General features: G+C 33.9%; 1 protein-coding gene across 5 annotated transcripts in view; it reads left to right on the forward strand.

The window, feature by feature from the left end:
• Positions 1–19,355, forward strand: part of FCHO2 (FCH and mu domain containing endocytic adaptor 2) — an 84,075-nt gene that overhangs the window by 38,431 nt on the left and 26,289 nt on the right. For 2 of the 5 annotated variants that reach the window (XM_085043017.1, XM_085043020.1), the window contains exons 9-17: positions 2,347–2,391; positions 4,074–4,146; positions 7,192–7,216; positions 13,938–13,992; positions 15,727–15,905; positions 16,486–16,500; positions 16,913–16,937; positions 17,648–17,690; positions 18,556–18,650. In XM_085043017.1, coding sequence (XP_084899143.1) covers positions 2,347–2,391; positions 4,074–4,146; positions 7,192–7,216; positions 13,938–13,992; positions 15,727–15,905; positions 16,486–16,500; positions 16,913–16,937; positions 17,648–17,690; positions 18,556–18,650 — 555 coding nt within the window. The remainder of the gene's footprint in view (positions 1–2,346; positions 2,392–4,073; positions 4,147–7,191; positions 7,217–13,937; positions 13,993–15,726; positions 15,906–16,485; positions 16,501–16,912; positions 16,938–17,647; positions 17,691–18,555; positions 18,651–19,355) is intronic. The other 3 variants (XM_085043018.1, XM_085043021.1, XM_085043019.1) reach the window with 2 other exon arrangements.

Raw genomic sequence — 19,355 nt, forward strand, 5'->3', positions numbered from 1 at the left:
CCTTTGCTATAAGCAAATAATGCAACATGGGTTTTACTGGTGGGCTTGGGTTAAATACAAACTTTACAAAAAAGCAAATACCTTTGGACATAGAGGAAAACGCTGAACTTAATTTTTTAATGTTTGTGGAGACAGCCACTGACATGAATTTCTGAAATTCCAAAGAAAGAAGGGCCCTATACAAATTTGAGTTAAGTAGGAAATGTAAGATAGGATCAAAATAGGTTTTTGAATTGTATCTGGTTCATGTGATGTCTCTGCATTTCTGTACTACGGATGAATGTGTTTTCAGATAAAAATTTTATCAAGCTGTAAAAAACCTCCCTTTAAAGGCAAATGCTTTAGGCAGACATAATGGACAAAATAGAGGAACTTGGATGTCTTGTTAAAGAAATATTTCCTTTCTTAGAAGAATTTTTAGGAGTGAAAGATACTGCTCTGATATACAGATGAGCTATACTTGAGCTATACTCTGAAAATATATTTAAGTCTCAGTTGTTTACAGGTTTCTTTCTTTTGTTTTGAGAATGAGTGTTTGTGGTTGGTTTGGAATTTTTTTTTTTTCCTTGTGAAATGGGCGTATGTATAGAAGCAAGAAGCAGAAGTAGTTGAATCATTAGCAAAGCAATGAAAAATGTGTTGTCTGAATTGAAGTGCTGAAGAAATAATGGATGTGTTCTTCAACTTCTACATTTTATGGCATTTTTATGAGTTTCTTAATATCCTTTGAACAATAGAGTTTAAATTAGTAAAATAAAATGTTGATTAAATCAGTGTGGAGATACAGACATGTACAGTTCTCTAAATAAGTTTTTCTGGATTTTTTTTTCTGTTCTTTTGTTTTGCAAGATACCCAGGTTTGCTTCCTTTTGGAGCATGCTGATTTTGTTTTGCTACAACTTTAGTGGAGAGAGAGCAAAGGAGAAAGGTTTGGAAGAGCAGCTTAAAATGCACATGTATTTACAATGTGTAAGAGATTGAGAGAGCTTTTAGGAATTTGCATCTTGTCTTGTTATATTGAATAATTAGAGTTGCATTTGAAGTTATTTACTGATTGAAACTTAAAGGGCTGTTAAGATTGCCTTTTGAGATTTGTCTTTTAATATTCTGCTTTCAAGAGCATCATTTGGAGGCCAAACAATTACAGTGTGATAAATGGCATATTGATGGGTTCTAGTCCAAAATTCTCATCCTACTGTTTTGCAAACACTTGGATTTGTTTATACTGATTGGAAAAATTTTGCAGACTCAGTCTTAATTACAATAAATATAAATAAACACCATGAACATGCCATAATTTTAAAAAAGTCATTAGAAGTGGTTTTTTTCCCCTCTGTCTTATCTGTAATGTATCTATATATAAACTTGTGTCCATGCCATCAAAATGATCACAGAAAGGTAAGTAATAACCCCTGTGGCAGAGTGGCAGCATGCTAAACTTTTTTTGTGGGTACAGCTATAAGATAATCAAATGTGGGCTGGCAGAAAAGGTGTCTGCCTGCATGTGCTCTCTGTTTTCACTGCACTTCCACAAGTGCTGGTATGATTCTGCCATTCCCTGAATGAGGTCCTGCAGAAACTCACACTGTTTTCTGTACACTTGCTCTCTAAAATGGTTCATAGTGGGATTAAATAAATTCTTGACCTGACTAGATTGAGTAAATGAGGGTTAGGACATCAATTTGCAATGGCAGTTGGCTGTTAATTTGTGTCAACTGTAATGTAAGGAATTTCTTTAGATCCAGAATTTAACAAGTGTACTAGTGTTCTCTGCTTTTTTTTTTTTTTTTTTTTTTTTTTTGGTCATATTGAGTCTTAATGATTTTTTCTTAAAAAATGTCTTCTTTATTGCTGTATTTAAGGTTTTACATGCCACTTTTAACTGTGTAGGCAATTGGCTATGGAGAGGAAACACTAGCACTAGCAATGCAGAATTAACAAAAGTGCGACTTTCAATATTAGGGCTATAGCTCTACTCTTTTCCTTTTCAATTTTTATTTGTACAACTCTAGTGCATTACAAGAAGATAAATTGAAAACCTTACACTGATGCTATATTATAAATGTGATTCTGTATGAGAAAGTGACGCCAATTAGATGTTGTAGCATAGGCAGTTGAATTGTAGTTAGATGATAACTAGTATTTTAATTTTTCAGTATGGAAGAGTGAATATATTGCTTTGCATATATGATTTTGCAGTATCTTTGGCCATCGGCAGAGTCAGTTTGCCTTTCAGTTGCCACCTACATTTGTAATTAATTTATCTCATATTTTCAGGAAATATTACTTGTCATTAAAATAGATTAAATTTGACCTAATATTTATCTTCATTGTTATTTCTTTAAGGCCCTATTGAATTTGAAGAATGTAACACATCCAGTGTAGCTGAAGGTGAGTTGCTGTAGCATAGTTGTTTACAGGAGATTGCTGTGGATTAGCACCTGAACTGTAAAGCAAAGGCTACCCAGTATGTGAATCTGTATAACTTTAAAGTGCTCCGATAGACTAAAATGCAGTTTTCCTTTTGAGAAGCAAACTTCAGGGACAATAAGACCTATAAGATTAATGCATAAAGGTCAGAGAATTTGACTGTTTCTTACATGTGTCCTTTGGCTAAGGCTTTGTCTTTGCAGAGGTTTGGATTTGATGCACGTATGAATGTGTCGTAGCTTAATTTACAAATGTCAAAACATGGCCCAGGCTCTTCCCATTGTTACCATGTCAGTTAAACCAAGCCTAATGTAGTGTTATGGTTGCAAAGTCTTTCTTTGTTGGCACAGCTTATTTTACTTAGGGGTTTGTTTTAAGTGGTTAAGAAGTGCTTTCTGTCCATAAGCTACTTATTTACTTGTGGGACAGAGGAGTTGACAGTATAGCATCCAAAAACTTTTAGGACTGCCAGGACTGCAGCTGAGACTTAAAATCTCTTTTGACTGAAGCAGAGATGATCCATGTTCAGAAATTACTCTCATGCTGCATTTGCTATTGTTTTGGGCTGCATAAGGCACAGAGAGAAAACAAAGCCCAGACATTTAAAAGTAACATGGGAGCAAATTATGTGCCTCAATATATATGACTGACTGTACAGCTACATGATTTAAGAAGTTTGGAGTTAATGGAAATTTCTAGGAGTGGAGAGGTTCCTTATGTGCTGTGTAATGTATTTTTGAAAAGGTAAATATAATAAAGTGCTTGAATTGACAGTGGCTTAATTTTGGAAACTAAATTACTTCTACCACTGTGCTCAAAAGCCCGCTGTCAGTAGTATCATGCATCAGAACAAAATTGTAGACTAGTTGGATCAGATGCTTGCACTTAGTCATTTTGTTTGGCAGTCTGTTTTGCCTCAGCAAACATTGTGAAGAAGCAGATGTGGCAGTAAGTCTGAGGGAATGTTTAAATGTATTTTAATTTTAGTACATTAAATGGGAGTGAAAGCAAACTTTTTTCAGTTCTGTAGCTAGATATATGTATCTAGTTCTACAAACAGGGAAGAAAGAAAAGGGGGGAAGCATAATTCCAAACTTAGTGAGAACCAGTGTTAGAGCTAGCTACAGCACTGGGAAACCACGAAGTCACATCATCTGGAAAGCCAGGAAACCACCTCATTTTTAGGACCAGGATCCTGCTTTTGAGGAAAGACAGGAACTTGCAGCTGCTGGGAACATGCAGGGAAATAGCAGGATGTTGAACTGCAGTAGCTGGAGAAGGCAATGTTCACTTTCTCATTCAAGTGCATTGGCTATTTGGGATTGCCTGGAGCAGCAGCTCTTGTTGAGTTTTTGAGAGCTAAGTCCTATTCCTCAAAACTGTCTATTAGAAAAACTTGGAGCTGCAAATCAGTTTTATAAGGATTTTGTTAGTAATGTGTTGAACCTTTTTTTTTAATTTTTTTTTTTTTTAATGGTTGGTGTGTTACTTAAATAATGTGCTCTTACTTTGGCTCCATACTTATCACCATTGCATACCTGTGGCAGCATTTAAAACATTGGTATTCATGTGCATCTGTGTTTGACATTGCTAGATATGCATTTATCTCTTTGATCTATAAATGAAAAGTGTTTGTTCCTTAGGAATAAAACCACGGAAAAGGAAGCCTTTTGGTTTATCAGGAATAATGAAAAAAGAAAAAGATACTGAATCTGTGTAAGTATATTTCCATGCTGAAGCCTTGACTTACATGAAAACTTATAAAGGGGATAAAAATAATTTGATATTTAAACAAAAACCTGCTTTTTTAATAGCAATTTAAAGGAATTAAATGAATACAAAAGCATCATAGTTATTTATGATTTTTTAACCAAGAATTTTAACATAAATTTGAAAAACCCACAAGTGTATTCATAGTAGTCTACTCATGTTTCATTCTTTCCTGTGCATAGGTAAGTAGTTTTCCATTCTTCTACATTTGAGCATTGTAGATAATGTAATTCATGTTAATCCTAATAAAATAATATGTCTGTACATGGTAAAAATACTGGATGCCTGTGCTTGCAGAATTGAAGCTTCAGTTATTCTTCTGTATATACTATCAAAGGACAGAAAGATCTTTTAATGTTTATGCAGTACATCATGAGCCCACTCCCTTCTCAAACACCATCATTCTAGCTCAGGACTGATGTCCCAAAGACACCCTTTACCATATTATTTGCATGTACTCAGTCTCCCAGGAATTAAATCTCTCCACAAAGTGAATTAGAATACCAGTTCTGAAGTAAATTAGTCACTGTGTCTGTATTAGTATTTATGGTCACTGTATTTTAGTGTATTTTTTTCATAATTTCTACATGTGTTTTCTCAAGAAAATAGCTTACCATCTGACAAATTTAGCAATATAGAAATATTCCCAGAAGCAGCATCTGCATATATACTTTTTAAAATTACTTCTAAAATTATTTTACCAGCCTTGGATTTTTTAACATACTGCTGAAAAATTCATGACCTAAGAACAGTAGGTGCTAATAGTATTTTGTTTCTGTATTTACATGCTCCACAAAAATGACTAGATTCTGAGGTCGGAAAGAAAAAAGTATAATGGCAGGATATCAATTTCCGATGTTAAATGTGCCATAGGCTTTTACAGAGATTCCTGCATTAAACCATAACTTCTGAATTAACTAAAACATTGCAAATAAATAGTAGAGGATTCATTGTGTGTTTACACAAAATACTCTAATACTTTTTTTATGGTCTCTTTAGAGATATAGATTGCTAGTCTGTATTTTGTCTGATTTAATCTTCAGATGATGATCCTGTTACAGCCCGGAAATTATAAAACTGTCATCAGAAACCTTTCTGCACAGAGAAGTCAAGTCCTCTCTTGGTCTCTTATTTTATTTGTCTGCAAGCTTTGTTTAGCTTCTGTAGGGCAGACTTTCCACATCTAGAAAAACTCTCATGGTTAGTAGGCTTTTCAGTTTGTCAAGACAGTTCTTAAACTGTTGATGAACTGATGGTGTGTCTAGTAATTGTTTTAATTCAGGGAAATTTCGTACATGGTGCATTTTGTTACCTATTGCTGTAGTTTAGCCAAGGATTTCACTTCTAGCCCCTGCTCTGTGTTATTTGGTTGTTTTAGTTTCGATCTACAATCCTTAAACACCCTTATTTTCTGAAATTATATAATTCCCAATTTTCTGAAATATTACCTTATACCAGAAGCACGACTCAGTTCTTTAATTTTAAAAGAATGATCATAAATCTAGTGATTTAAAAGTACTTTTGTCTGCAGCTTGATATCCTCATTTTTCACCTCACCAACAATTGCAAACTGTTGTTTTCTTTGCATCTGTAGAACAGATCCCAAGAGATGCTGTTGGTGCTTCTCTGAATGATACTGGATCTGCTTTTTCTGTTTGAGATCTATTAGCTCATGGATTCTGAAAACGTTCATTGTGGGCCACATTGCATTCATTCATTTGCCTCATATTTCACATTTCTCAGCTTTTATGGACTTCAGGCTGTCTTGTTTGCATACAGACACTTTTTGAAACTTCTCAAGGGAATCTTACATTCTGTTACTTCAAGCAGTAAGATGTCTTTCAAAATAGCTCTGTTGCTATGAAAGATGTAAATCAACTAGAAATTTGGTCACATATGTCCTCTTTTGTGTGAGGCCTTTCAGAGGAGATGGAATACTTCATCTCACTGTCATTTCTTTAATAGGCTGTACTGAATTTCATATTAATGCTCCCATGTTAGCAAGTCTTTTGTACCTGTTTTTAAGGCACTGTAGTAAAAACTACATTTTTTACCTTTAACCCATTTGGCTTTTCAGAGAAGATATATTAGGTTGCAGTAAATTCGATTTTTTTCCACCTTCTTTTTCCTATAAGTGCACTTTTAGGATGTTTGAACTAATGATATAAAAACACTGTTGTTCAGTTACACCATCACTGTAATTGTCAGAGTGCAAATTAGAGAGGACTTGTATGCTAGTTGAGTATTCCCACGTTCTGTAAATGTAATTGCATCTGCTTTTTGAAGACATCAGAGAGAATCAGTGTCATTCATTATTTTAAGTACTACTGCTCAAATCAAAGTTGCGGTGGAAAAGTTTAATACTTGTGAATAATGTGCTTGCATTCACTGCCTTTCTGCAGACAACTTTTTAATATTTTAAGTGCTGAGGGTACTCAGTTATTTTGTTCAGCGTCTTCTAGTACTTTACTGAAACTGTGCTTGACACACATGAACTAAAAATGAAACTCTGAAAGGGAAAGCCCTGAATTTCTCTAAAGATAATCTTAATTTCTTTAGAAACTGGTTATTGCCTAGAATGTTTTGCAATTGCATGTGGACTGTTTCATTAGGATTGGTGACTTCTACTTATTGCACACATCAACTACAAACGATGTATCTGAATCTTAAAGTATATTCATCCAAAATAGAGTGTGATAGTCCTCACTTTCCTTGATATTTTTATTGTGAATTCTTTTCACTAATATGTGAGATTGATTTTTCATCATTTCTTTTGAGTTTTTCTTCTGCAGTGTTTAAATATAAACTGTCAGCTGTTACTTAAATCTCATTCAAATGAATGTGGATTATTTGAAGTAAAAATTTCAAGAGTCTGAGAGGCAAAAGGGTCAAATGCACTGTTTCAAATTAATTTAAAATATTTCAGGAAGAATTGTATGAATAAAATAATTTGTGCATTTTATAATTGTTAATTTTCTTTTTTTTTATTAGGGAGTGTCCAGATGCAGACTCAGTTGTAAGTAGACTTATTTCCAAAATAAATTCATATGCTAATACCATCAAGCCCTACAATCTGCTGAAACTTAACTTACATACAGTCCCTGTGATACATTATTTATCTCACAGAGGATTTAGTATTTTCATAGCATAGTTGAAGTGTTAATATTGTTCAGTGTGTGATCTTCAGCAGTATATCTAAACAAGTGTCAGTAACACATTTTTGCTTCCTAATAATTTTAGGTTTTAAGCAAGGTGGTTTTAGTGCAGGTATATGTTACTTTATTTTTCATTTAATAGTTTAAATTCCTTGGCTAATAGATTCTAAGTAAGAAAAAGTTCTATATTCTTGTGGACTTAACTTTGTGTTGTCATATTCCTCTGCTTACTACTGTTTCTTTTGAGAATTTTTTCTAATATTGATGGGGTTCTGCTTTACCACTGGCAGGAAAGTGTAAGAATATGCTTTTTAAAATATGGCTTTAAATGCACTATCTTTAGATGTGCTTTATTAATGGTCTGGTTTTCATTACTGTTAATTAGATCTCTGATGTGTCTTACAGTTTTTTTTTTTTTTTAGTCAATTCAGGTAAGTGACCATTGCAGATTAAATTGGTATATTAGTGATTTTTTAATTTCTCTAATTTGTTCTCTTCTTTTTATGCAAACATGTATGTTCTCTTTAATTAATATATAACAAAGATAGTAACTCCCTATAGCTGTATTAGGGAAAAATTTACAGAGTAATCTAAGTGATTTTCTGCAGACTAATTTGGTTTTAGTTCCTTTATTTACATGTCAGTTATATTACACTATTGAAGTTTTCAAGCTCACTTACTTTGTGGGTTTTCTTATTTTTATTTCGCAACTGGGATGTTTTAGTACCTGATATTAAAACTTGTTTTGAGAAACTTGATTTGAAACATCTAGTAGAATGATTCTTCTAAATGAGAAAAAGTAAGTTTTGCCACAGAACAGAACTATATAAGAACAGATGTGTAACGCTTGCCAAGACAGTTATTTTATCCTGCTCTGTCATCTTGATGTAGAGCAAATTTCTTTTCTTACATACCTTTAAAGTTACTGTAGAATTATCCTCATAATTATCAGGCTTTTCATGGAAGTAAAGTCATTTGACAGTTCATGTTGAGTCACTGGAGTGAACGGCAAGTGGATTTGACTTGTAATGTTTATTTTATTTGCTTATTTTTGTCTCCATGTTTTTTGAAAATAATTAGTTCAAAAAATTCAACTATAACTTGGTTTGACATTCTTTCTGGCTGCATGAGGCACACCATATGATCATTTAGTTGGATTGTTGAAACTTTTGTTGTATATTTTTTTTACCTGCTCAACATTTTATGACTGCACTTGGAATTTAAAATGCGGTCTATAATTTCTTCTTGCTTTTTACAAGCAACAGTAGTATTCTGTATGATGATAGAATGCTTTAATAGAAGAAGTCATTACTGTAATTCTAGTGAAAAAAGGATGTGGCGTAGGACATGTGAGATTAATTTCACCCCTTACAAACAAGCAATACAGACTGCTTTTATGTTTTAAGCTTGGACTCCTCTTCTGAAAGGTCTCATTTGAAAAGTTTTTTTCATTTTTCTTGACTTTTACTTTTAGACTGCCTTTCTGTTTAATTTTTCAAACCTGATCTAAATAGTTTAAGCCATTTATATAATCTCTAGGAGGATTTGTTTCATATGGATCTTTGCAGTAAATTACACATTTCAGAAATGGATCTTGGGAAAGTATCATTAAACTAGAAGTTTTTCTAAAGGCTGAACTAATTGTGTTGTTTCCCATGAGTTTGCCATGTTTCTAGGGATGGTCTTTAGGAAGATAGGAGGTCTAAAAGAAACTTTTTTTTGGGGAAGCATTTACAAGGTTCCACTTGTGTCCAGTAAGATCTGAATTAGGATTGCAACCCTTCCCTTGGTTGAGATGCTTGCCGATCCCCTTCTTCTACTTGACTGCCTATTTTCATGAAGACTGTACTAATGTAATTATCTTTGAGTTCTCTGTTCTGTCTGTCAAATCCATTTGAAATTGTCCAGTAAGTTCAAAAGTAATTAAGAAGGGAGTCACAGATGTACAGAACATAATGCTGAAAGTTTTTTTCCATGGGAAACTGAAATGCAAACACAAATCAAGGCATCCAAAACTTTTCATTAACCTCTTTACATGTGAGTGTAGCATAATTATGGTTGTATAGAATTATAGACCGTTACTATTGGGGACTGGTGGAATTTGGAACCATCATATTCAGAGAAGTGGAACACAAGTGTAACCTGATATTTAGTGAAACTAAAATATTTTTCATTAATTGTGTTTTACAGTGTTTAGTTCTGCCATATTTTGTATAGCTGCTGTTGATACAGAAGACAAAGCTTACTAGTCACAGCGCAAGACAGGGGCACTTTGAATATCCATTTTGCTTTCTTTCTGCATTTCTTACAATGGGAGAAACTGAATGTCTACTCTCTTCTTCTTTGCCTTTTGGGCTAATAGGCACCCTAAGGAGAGGAAGCCAATAATATGCCTCTGTATTAATCCAAAGATAAGCCAAAGTCAAATTTATGTTTCAAATATGTCAAAAGTGGAGAGGCTTTCAGTTCTCATGTTCCAGTCTATGAGCTTCTGCTGCTTGCATAGAGTCCTTATCTGGGTTACAGGAAGTCAGTTGAGTTCTGGCAGGAGAAAAATAGAGTGAGCTGTTCAGCTGCACTCGATCTAGAAGCATACCTTCAGGAAAAATGGATAAGGAGCTCTCATAACCACTGTAGTTAGCCCAGGAGAAGAGAAAATATAACAAAATCAAAGTGGAGCGTAGTGAAGGTTCTTTGCTTCTTGACTGATGAGCAGCCTGTCAGCAGCACTAACGTTGCAGAGGAAGGGCCAAATGAAGTAGCTAGACTGCAGTGTGCTCCATATGTTCCTCCCTTATCCTTTGTTTGTAGCCCAGAGACATTAATGACATGGTAATGATCATTATGGTCAATTGGTGGCTTCTTCCATTGCTTTTGGATGACAGATGGGACAGAACAAGGAAACTCAAATGAATTATTCACCAAAACTAAAAAAATATATGTTTTTTTCAATAGAATGCTTGGTCCTCAAATTTCTATAGAAGCTATTTTATTTTATTTATTAAGGACTTACGATTTATTTCTTTGAAAAATCATTCACCCCAGAAAGCTTGTAGAATATACCAAGGCAAAGACAATTATAAGACCTGAGTTTCTGGTGTATGTTTAAAGCTATATAAGGCATCATTTAATGTGTTGTATTACATCTGCAAAGACAAGGAAAACTCTGTGGCTTTTACAGCTATGTGTTTAATTGCTTAACAATTTCAGAACCTCTGAAAGGCTTCCTGGAAGTCCACCTTTCCAGTTACTTCTGCAGAGGTCAATTGACATGCATAATGAGGTTGTTGGGAGTTTTTTGACTGCAAGACCACTACATATGTTTGTGTAGAGGTCTGAATCAGACCTTCATCTCCATCATATTAGTAACAACTCTTCCCAAAGGCCAAAGTTTGCAAAGATCATCATCTTGCATGTTGAAGTTCAAAAATTATACACGTATGTAGTAGGTGGTGAAATTAGCCTCTGATTAGCATGGTGTGCAAATCAATCTTGTTTGTATTGTGTGCCTGATACTTAAGACACACTGTTATCTATGACATAACATGTAGTTCTGTAGTTGTCCCACTGTAGGAGTGTGGAGAGAGGAGTAAAAATTAGTCAAATAGATGTACATGCCTTCACTGAAATCAGATCCATGACTATGTGTCTCTCTCAAGTTTCTGTGTTACCTACCAGTGTTATTAAAAGTAGGTGTGCAAATAAAATTTTGGTATTTCAGAAAGCAGAACATTCATCGGTTCAACCATTCAAAATACTGAGAACAGTATTTTGAAACTACTGATTGTAAGATTGTGAGGTACCATTTTGCTTGTATGTGACACAATTTACCTTTGCCTATGCAAAGGTATATCAAGTATCTCTTCCACCCATTTCTTATGTTGGTTTACACAAAAATATAAACTCAGTATCTTATTAATTAAAGCAGTTGTTAAAAATTATAATAAATTGGCACAAGATCAATCTGAATTATTGACAAGGCTGGAAATGCAAAGCATATGATTCATTACTGTATACACTGTGTAGAGTCAGATGTTTGAAATTACATATATTTATATTTTAGATATAGGAAAAAATGCAAGTTAAATTTTCTATACAGGATTAGGAAAAAAGTGATAACATAGAGCAGCTGAAAAGGAAGGAATTTTCTGCTCCTGTGTTCAGAACTTAAGCTGTAAAGTATCCATCTCTGTTATGTAAATAAAGTTGTGAAAACAGACTGTGTGATAAAGGGCTATTTCTGAGGAGTAGATGATTCAAGTATATTAGTAAGACCAGAAATAATTATCATTAAAGTGTTAAGGAAGAAAGTTAAGTAGTTAAGATTTTAGTGCTTTCTAAGGACTTACTTTATCCTAGAGATTATTCAGTAAATTTAAAATAATGCAATGAAAATAACTTCTGCAAAGGAAGTTCTCTCACAATTTTACATCAAAATAGTCGATTTTGCCAGCTATGTGTTGCGCATGCTATGTCAGCCCAGTAATAATATCCTTTACATATGTGGCCCAGCTGTAAGAAAAACTAAATGTTGTATATTTAAAGATTTCATTGATTTTCAATTAATCTTAACTATGAATGATCCTGATCTATGTATTAAAGAGATTACACTAGTAATTGCCTAGTGTGACCATTAAAACAGTACCAGAATTCAGGATTTGTAATATTACAAGGAAATATACCTACCCTGTAGCTATATGTTTTTGTTCTGTTTACTTTGATGTCAAGTTTCATTAATGGATTTTGGTATATAAACAAGGTCAGCCTGAGGTCAAGCGTAGCTAAGAGCCCTGATTTGAGCAAGTAGAGCTAAAGTATTGGACCGTGTGATTGTACCCTTACTACCTTTTTCCCCCCCCCTTATTTATTTATTTATTTATGAAATAGCAGTGAAGTCTAGATCTTACAAGTGTTTCAAGAAATTGCATCTATATGTTCTGTATTTTAAGGATAGATCTTAAATGGTTTTTGGCCTTAGTTTGATGTGGTATTTAATTTGGTACGGTCTTACATCTCTACAGGACAGTATTTTTTATAATTTTTTTAGCAGACAGTTTGAGCTGTCTGTGTGTGAATTCCATTTAATTCAGAAGTGCTTAATTTAGGGACTTAATGTATGGAGGAGAATCTTTCTTAGTAAATTAGCAGACATCCTGTTTGTGATACCTGTAAAAGAAACAGATGGATAACTACATTTTAATAATTTTAATGTTTGTCTTATGTAATTTAAAAGCTATTCAGGGATACTCTCTATAAACTTGGCTTCAAATTTTACCTGAAGTCATGAGGTTCCTTGCTTGTCCAGTTGAAATCACCAATTTCATTTTGTAAATGGTACATTTACAAAATGGTAAATCATATTGTTGTATCTCATGACTTCTAACAAATTACATTTTTTGGCCTTACTATGTATACATATCTGTTGGTGAAGTTACCTCCCAGTACCTGCTTTCTGATAGAATAAACTGATTAACTGATTGCTACACTAGAATAAATCACTTCTTTATTTCTATATATATATTTGTATACGTATATATATATATATATGTGTGTGTGTGTGTGTATATATATATATATTCACTTTATAAGATACTGATAAATGCTGAAATCACTACATTTTGAAGGCACCTTGGTTGTGGTTCTTTATAATAAACTTACTGAGACATTAAGCAGTTCATATACACTGCCTATGCATACAAAGGTCGTGAGTGGACTTTTTGGTTCTGAGTGGGAAAAATACCTACATATCCAAGTTTATCTTGTATATGTAACATACATGATGTGGGGTTTTGTGCATTTTTAAAATTTAGATTATCTTGGAGACTTGTTTCTCTCAGACCTAAAGTTTTCTTTTAATGAAACTATATGCTTAGCTGAGTATTCTAAATTATTTTAACACTGTTATCTTCAATTTCTATTTAATTGCTTGCGAGAACTGAGAAACAGAACTACTCTTAAGTTCCCAGATGCTTATTGGCATTGAAGGTTAAGGATTAGGCTGGAGATGCGTAAAGGAAAACTTTGGAACTAAATTTTGAGCACTTGTGGGTATTCTTTTCTGAAGCAATGTTGCAGGCATGCTGCCTTTTCTAGAGGGAGTGGAAGTTGCAACCTGTGCTTTAACTTGCCTACTTAAATATTGACTAGTACTTAGGAAAGGTTTTGCCTCTGCACCATCAGAATGTCCAGTGTCTGAGCTGAGAGCAGTAAAAATTGGGAAAATTTTCTGGGGTCAAGAGGATTGTAGGCAAATTTAACTCAGTACTAAAGCTAAAATAATGTTAATTTCTGGCCTTTTGGATAGAATATTAGTAAAAGCAGATGCATTTCACACTTGCCAGTTTTCACAGGAAATTTAGAGCTTTTTTTGTTACATTTTGTGCTGAGGTATCATGTCACACAACTTCTGAATGACAGATCATAACTTCAGATAACTGTAATAATTAATGTTGAATAAAAATCACTTTCATGAGTTGTTGTAATTTTAATTTGTCAATGATGTAAAATTTGGTCTGATGTAAGAATGACATGGGGTTTTTTTCAGTTATTTATCAATAGCATAATTTTTGTTATTGTTTTTAGAACTTTCCTGATGTAGATGATGAAGGATACAGCATTAAACCAGAAGCAACACAGGATATCCTTTTTATTATTATTGTGTCAAGTTATTTGATATTACTACAATTCTTTGGGGAGAGGAAGTACTGACTAAACAGTTACGAAAGCTGAATGACATTTATGCCTATATTGCAACCTTGTATTCATACATTCATAGGTTTTGCAAAATGAACAAAATTTTTTCTTAGATGTTGTGTGTGTGAAGATGTTAAAGATTAGATCAGATCTCTTGGAAACTTTAAAAGGAGAGTAAAAAAAAAAAGCAGAAAAATATGCAGAATAAAAACTTTCATGCAGATCTCTTTCCTTGAAAAAATCTCAGATAGTTTATAAAGTTTGTAAACTTTTTAAAGCATATTTGTTCTGTATCTGCACCCTACAATTTTTTTGGTAGTAGTATTAAGATGACTGGGAGCTCCAGCAGTGCAGAAATAGAATTTTTGTTACTTAATGAAGTCATTACACCACATGCTGTTTCCAATTGGTGCTTTTAGCTTTTACTGTCCTTTTAATAATAGCTTTCATATACAGAATAGATTTTGTTCTGAGTCGCCTTTATGGAGGCTCAAAACTTTTCTCTGCTGTTCCATTGTTTGGAGGAAAATTCTTGTCCACTTTTTTCCCCACCATCACAGAAGAAAGCTCTACTTAAGAGCAGGGAATAATTACCATAGATCTAAGCAAGCCTAGTATGTTAGCAAGATGGCTAATTTTTGGAAATGTATTCACTGAATTTTCTGGGTACTGAAGAAAGGTGAATTTAGCCTGTGCAATCACCTTAAATTGCAAAAACTTCTATGCAGTTAACAGCTCGTTACAGTGGACCAGATCATCATCATAGCTTCTTAGCTTTCAAATACTTCGTAGAATATGCCTCTAATGCTCGCATGGAAGAATCCTGTAGCAATAAAAGCAGCTGGTATTATCTGCTACTTACAAAATTGATAAAAGAGTGACAAACATTTATCCAGTTCTTGGAGAAGTATTATTCCATGCTTTGCTTTTATTTATGAAAGAGAGAGAGAAGAACAACATTCATGCATACGATGAATGATTCATCTGGACACCATTTTTTTATAATCTCTTTCTGTTGTGAAACAAGAGAAAAGGCATACATTCCATGAAAAATATTAATGATTTGCAATCTGTCATGGGGTACTTCAGCTTCTGAAAATCTTGACCAGATTCAGAAACTTATGAGCTCCCTTCCTCTTTTCCTCACTTACCCTTTAGGAATGGATGTTTATGCTGTTGATGGGAACTTTTAAGATAATTGGTTTGAGGACATGGTTTTATTATAATGACAGTGTGACTTAAATCTGTATTAGCAAAGCAGTTTACAAGAACCATGGGCATTTCACTACTCATTAAAGAACCTAGGCTTTTCTTCATTTGGTTTAGATTTCTACATTTTTCATACATTAGTTAGAATCCCTGGTGGAGTCTTGCAAATTATAATTTTAACATACAGAAATGTTGCTACTGTGGAATCTTAAATTTAACCTCATACCTTTAAATATGCAGTTCAGTTATATGACAACATCTTTTTCTGAACAAAGTCATCATTACAAACATAAATGGAATAAACTCATAAATTTCAACTCTTGAGTTGTGAATTTTGGACTGCGGATGTATGTAAAGCATCTGTATAAGTGCACAGAGAGGTCACTTAATATGAGTATTTTGTGGAGCATAATTATGAAGTAGGTTAAGCAGATGAATTCAGGATATTTCCACCTTAACTGAGAAAAACATACCAAAGAGAACCATTTCTATTCATCCAGTGATTCTGACTCTGAAGATGATGAACCTAGGAGGTTCCATGTGGAAATAAAACCTGTCCAGCCAAATAACAGCTCTCAATACACTATGCCTTCTTTGGATGAATTAAAAGTATCTATAGGGAACATCACTCTTTCTCCAGCAGTATCTGTAAGTTTTGTTCCTTCTATTTTTAATGTGTAGAAAAATGGTAAAGAATCCATAGTATAAACATATATTACAGTGTTCAGAATTTATTCTAGGTTGAATAATTCTTTTTTCTTGTCATTAGGTAATTTTTGGTACACTTTATATTGTAATATATTTATACTGCACTTTTATATTGCAGTATAACATTAGGTGCTTTTCTCATATTTAGACTTTCCTATGAGTCTTTTGAGTGCTCAGTTCTTGTCTTTGTGCTGTTGGCACCACAAGACATTCAGTTACATCTTAGACTTAGCCAAGCATGGCTTTTAACATAATTTGCTAATTTGTTTTCAATAACATACAAGTCTTTTAAAACAGATCATATAATGAGGATACATGTAACATTTGCAGTGCAGCTTTATTGATGTATCCTGCCAATTCACAGAATAATCCTTTATACCACCAGATGATAAATAATATTAAGGTATGCTAATACAATGTTAAGGTCAGAATAAGACTGGTTCTGATTTTAAGGAAAATAGTGCACATATCATATTAAAATAATAATTTTTCTCTTTTTTTCCTCACCACATTTTGAAAGCAGAGGCACAGTCCTGTAAGTAGAAAATGGCTTTTTGTTTGCATTTCTAATTAAAACCAAGTAAGTGTAGTATGTGAGGGAAGTTGTTGGGAAAACATAAGGAATGTTTCTTTTAATATATATTGTGTGATAGATACCTAAGCTGTTTAATTTTACTGTCCCAGACAGTAAAGAGATTTTAAAATGCTGCTTCCTTTGTCAGCTCTACAGTATTTGTTCCTGCATCTTCATACTGGTATGGCAGATGTGCTCTGGTTGCTCTGTGTAGGCTCACATTCCACAGTCTTCCATAAGCTCACAATGTTTTGCCTGGCACTGAAAGCAAAATACCTCATAGGAAGTTGAGTGCAAATAAGAACACTGGGACTGTTAAGTACTTTATTTGATAGTAGAAGAATTTATTCCTAATTTTTTCTTTCCTTTTTAGGCACAAATGAATCAAAATTCATCCAGTAAGTGTGAATCTTATAGTCTGTTAGTTTTTCAACATAGAATGAAAATTAATTGCTTTTTTTAATTGTTGGAGGTACAAACTTCTTAAATATCTGTATTTTAAATGGAACAAAACATTTCTCCTGTCAGTTTTATACACCTCTTCCTTATCTATATACTTGGCTGTTCCCTGTTGTGGAGTCCAGATGAACCTGACTCTGACAGCAGTGAGGAACACATCAAGATACCTAAGGAGTTACCCCATGGAAAAAACTCCTGTGCAAGTTCCTGAAACCCTTCTACCTGCTCAAGTTCAGTATGATCCACAAACCAGCAAAGCACACTGTGTGTATGATATAAAGTACCTACACAGGGATAGTGGACTGAGCATTAGCTTGTGTCCTGTAGAGTTTTTTTTTTTCAGTGGGAAGCCCAGGCCACATTTGCTGAATAACACTATTCATGTGAACAGTGTAATTCAAGGAAGAATATTCTAGTAGACAACACTTCCTCATGAAATGCATTGCTCTATGTCTTCTTGTTGTATTTCAGGAATATCTAAGCTTAAATTATCAGAAATAATACATTTCCTTTTTTCCATTTTAATAGTAATTTGTTTTGAACTGCCAACATTAATATTAACTATCTTTTTATAATAAAAATGAAATTTTAATTTTATATTTCATGCTTCTAGTGAATGCTTCTAGATAATACTGTATCTTTTTCTTAGGTGAAGAGTTAACAAAATCAAAACTCTCTGCTCCAACCAACGAGTAAGTTCAAAGTTAAAATTCTATCAAATGCAGTTTTGCAGGAATTTGCTCTTACTTTTCCCAATACTCAGAAACTCATTAGAAATGACAGCTGTGTCCTATTTTAAGTTGTACCTCTGTTGCATTATAAGACTGAGTGTATCAATGGATACATGCATTTGTTTACCCCTTCCAATACTTTGTGATCTGTCTCAGTTGATCTTTATAATTACATGGCTACACAATGTTTTAAATACATTTAAATACATAGACACATTTAGTTTCTGTCCATGAGTTCTTCATGGTAAAGTGTTTAAGATTTCAGGTCTCAAATTTACACAGATCTGCATACATTGCTAATGTGTATATATCCTGAAATAAATGAATTTGAAGATGTAGATCTCAAAAATTATTATAATTTAACTGACATCATGCAGGATGTCCACACACAAATTTGCATCAAGGTGTTTGCTAAGATAGTCTCCTTATGTGTAAATCAGTTCTTTGATCTGCGAGTTTTAACTAATTCTTTTCTTTTTAGATGCCAAAACTAATATAGACTAATTTGTCAAATGTTTTTATCATACTATTGAGGGACTTTTTCAAGGGGTACTGTGAGGGTGGCAAGACATAGAAACACCCAGCCAGTGAAGTTCTGGATTCCCTATCTCTGGAAGTGTTCAAGACCAGGCTGGGAGGGGCTTTGAACAACCTGGTCTAGTGGATGTCAGCATGGTTGGAACAGGATTTTTAAAGATCCCTTCAAACCCAGACTATTCTGTGATTATTATAATTATTACATTATCAAACTACTACTGAAGTTTACTTTTATTTTTATTAATGCATATATATTTAATTTCTCTTCCAATTGTTACTCTTAATATAGAAAGGGGAACAGTGACTTCCTGGCGTGGGATCCACTCTTCAGCACTTCTCTTGAATCTTCCTCTTCAGCTTCCTTGGCATCCTCATCCTCCTCAGGTAAAATATTTGATGGTAGAAAACGTTTTGTCTATATCCTTCAGGATGTTCTGGTATTGTTTTTTTCAGTTATTGCAAGGGGATGTGCTTTGACGCATAAATAAAAGAATTTTATAAAGCAGAGTTACTGTCTTAGAAGCATTGTTCAACTGAGAATGCAGTATATAAGGCTTTCAAGCTAGAGATCAAGAGGGAGTGCTAGACACCTTAGGAAAATTCTATCTTGCACCTGGCTTTTTTTTAATTGCCTTCACATACTTTCTGAAAAATTGCCACCATCTAGCATGTAAACCTTTTTTTTCAGCTTGTAAGACTGGGAGATTAAATGGAGGTTGTTGCAGCAACTGTGAGACAAGCTGAGCTTGCACAATGAATAGGGATGGGTTTCTTCTTCCCAGGCAAGTCGTTTGTGCTGTGTAGTACAAAGGCATTGCAGCACTTTGCTGTGAGAACTTGTTTCCTGTAGGAAAGCCTGATTCTGTTAGGAGATGTGAATCCAAGGGGAGATGAATAAAAATGGCAGGACTGAGACATGAATTAAGTTGAGATTCTGAAAGCAGGGATATTGCACAGAAAAGGATGGTGTGTGGAGTGGAGGATGAGAGCATATTGTTGGGATGGGAATGAGCATGGGAATTTTGGATTGCAGAATATTAAGAGTCAGTAGGATCCTGGCAGGCTTTCCTGAAACCTGGTCTTCACAAA

The sequence above is a fragment of the Lichenostomus cassidix genome, chromosome Z (assembly GCF_008360975.1).
Source record: "Lichenostomus cassidix isolate B80296 chromosome Z, HeHo_3.0, whole genome shotgun sequence".
Classification (NCBI taxonomy): Eukaryota; Metazoa; Chordata; class Aves; order Passeriformes; family Meliphagidae; genus Lichenostomus; species Lichenostomus cassidix.